Below are 2,438 nucleotides of genomic sequence, written 5' to 3'. Positions count from 1 at the left end.
CATCCTTCCATCCAACATCCATCCATCCATCCATCCATCCATCATCCATCCTTCCATCCATCCATCATCCATCCATCCGTCATCCATCCTTCCATCCATCCAACATCCATCCATCCATTCATCCATCCATCCATCCAGTTCATCCATCCATCCAACATCCATCCATCCTCTTTACCTCATGTCTTTCTTGCTGTATATTTGACAATCTAATGGATCTTTATTGTCAACAGGTGATTTAGAAGAACGTAGCCTAAATGCTAAAGCTGACGTCTCACCTGGTTGTGAACGTTGGGGACAAACTGTGAACYGTATCTGTGGAGCTAGCTTTCAAAAAGTCTCAAAGCCTCAGTGAATGTTCTTGATTTCCTTGTGTGAGACATGGATCCTCACTTTCACGTCACGATCATTTTAAACAAGTTTAGGTTAATTCAGGTTATCAGAGTGTGAACATGAAGCTCGTCACATTTTGAATGATTCTTTAACGATTGTTGCACCTGCTAACGTATTCCTGCGTCCATCTGCTCCAACGAYGACATCAAACTCCAGCTGGCTGAGGGGGTGGGACTTTGGACTCACCTCCATCCTCCAGCCCACCTCTGGACAGGTAACATGCAGGAAACAAACAGGTAAACAAGCAGGTAAACAAGCAGGTAAATATGCAGGTAAACAAGTAGGTAAATATGCAGGTAAATATGCAGGTAGACAAACAGGTAAACAAGCAGGTAAATATGCAGGTAGACAAACAGGTAAACAAGCAGGTAAACAAGCAGGTAAACAAGCAGGTAAATATGCAGGTAGACAAACAGGTAAACATGCAGGAAACAAGCAGGTAAAATAACAGGTAAACAAGCAGGTAAATATGCAGGTAGACAAACAGGTAAACATGCAGGAAACAAGCAGGTAAACTAACAGGTAAACAAGCAGGTAAGCAAACAGGTGAAAAGATCAACACGCAGAAAAAGAAGAATCTTTGTGTTTATCTGTTAGCAGTTGCTGAGCAGAACTAATAAGAGCCAAACATCATCAGGTGACTGTGGCGGCCATCTTGAATTGGGCACCACTCTCRTTCCAATCCATCCAATGACATCATCTTTGTGCCTTCCTTCATAAAACCACSGTAGATTCAGAACCAGAGTCCTCACTCTTTCTGTTCTGGTCCTCAGGTGGCTCCATCAGCTGTTTGAACTCCACGTTCACATGAACCTCGGCCCCCAGCAGGAGGGCCACCTTCAGCAGGACCAGCTGCAGCTGGCGGATACCTGCACACAGGAAGTGGGTCACACCATGGTCCAGCTGCTCCAGATCCAGAAGATCYACAACAAACAGACTCACTGATGTGGTCGATGGAGCCGGCGCAGAACTTCCCRTAGAACTTTTTGGCCCCGAGGCCCCGCAGGTCGTGGATGGTGAAGGGCCACAGGTGGAGGACGTTGTTCCTGGAAAACGAGTCCCTCTTCTCCAGAACCACCACCCGAGCCCCCATGAAGCTCAGCTCCACCGCTGTCCTGAGTCCACATGGCCCCGCCCCGATGATCACACACTGACCAGTGAGAGGAGAGAACAGCTGACCAATCAGAAACATCTAGTCTAAAGTGGTCTTTGTACAGAGAGGACCCAGTAGAACTCATGGACCCAATGAAGAACTTGGTTCTAGTTGATGATTATCATCATTTTAACCTGTTATTAACAGTTAATAACTCATTTATTAACTTTAACACATTGTTAGCATCAACACTTCTGCACTGAACACTCACAGTCAGGTTCCTGCAGACCCGGGCCCTCTGGTACTCGGGTTGYGCTGCTCTGCGGTCCAGTTTGGCCCACAAGGCATTGGCCTTCCAGTAGTTGAGGCGGCGTTKGATGGGTTGGTACAGCGGCCTCTCTGCGGCGCCGCAGTCCAGATGCAGGTGTTCACACAGCTGGCTGAAGCAGCGCAGCGCCGCCCTGCAGGTACACGCTGACACAAACGCATCAAACAGCTCCTGAGCTCGGCCTTCTGGGTCCGACCCGTCTCCCATGGTGAGCCCCGAGGCAGCAGGGCACCATGAGGGCGTCACCTTCAGACGATGGCAGTCTCCAGCTCGCCGTCTGACATCATCTGAGATAACAGGAAGTGGAAATCCAAAACTTCAMGAACTCAGATTATTTCTTAAACAAAACAAACAAAAATCATTTTATAAAAAAAAAACCCTTTCAATCAGAATGAAACCGAGGCTGTTCATCTGCAACAGGTAAGATATTTACTGTTTACAGCATTTCCACTGAATCCTGGCGGGCCACACGGGAGTCACCCGCGGGCCACATCTGGGCCGCGAGCCTTGAATTTGACACGTGTTCTAAACCCTAATCAGATCCAAACTGAATCAGATCCAAACTGAATCAGATCCAAACTGAATCAGATCCAAACTGAATCAGATCTAAACTGAATCAGATCCAAA

At 47.5% G+C, this 2,438-nt stretch overlaps 1 protein-coding gene across 1 annotated transcript in view; it reads right to left on the bottom strand.

The window, feature by feature from the left end:
- Positions 1-2,438, bottom strand: part of mical3b (microtubule associated monooxygenase, calponin and LIM domain containing 3b) — a gene marked incomplete in the record, with an annotated part of 11,482 nt that overhangs the window by 6,695 nt on the left and 2,349 nt on the right. The window contains 4 exon segments of the mRNA XM_014025897.1: positions 495-596; positions 1,143-1,259; positions 1,333-1,540; positions 1,755-2,098. Of these exon segments, the coding sequence (XP_013881351.1) occupies positions 495-596; positions 1,143-1,259; positions 1,333-1,540; positions 1,755-2,018 (691 nt within the window).

The sequence above is a fragment of the Austrofundulus limnaeus genome, unplaced genomic scaffold (genome assembly GCF_001266775.1).
Source record: "Austrofundulus limnaeus strain Quisiro unplaced genomic scaffold, Austrofundulus_limnaeus-1.0 Scaffold506, whole genome shotgun sequence".
Lineage (NCBI taxonomy): Eukaryota > Metazoa > Chordata > Actinopteri > Cyprinodontiformes > Rivulidae > Austrofundulus > Austrofundulus limnaeus.
The sequence above is the reverse complement of the archived record's forward strand: the minus strand, read 5'-3'. Positions and strand labels throughout refer to the sequence as shown.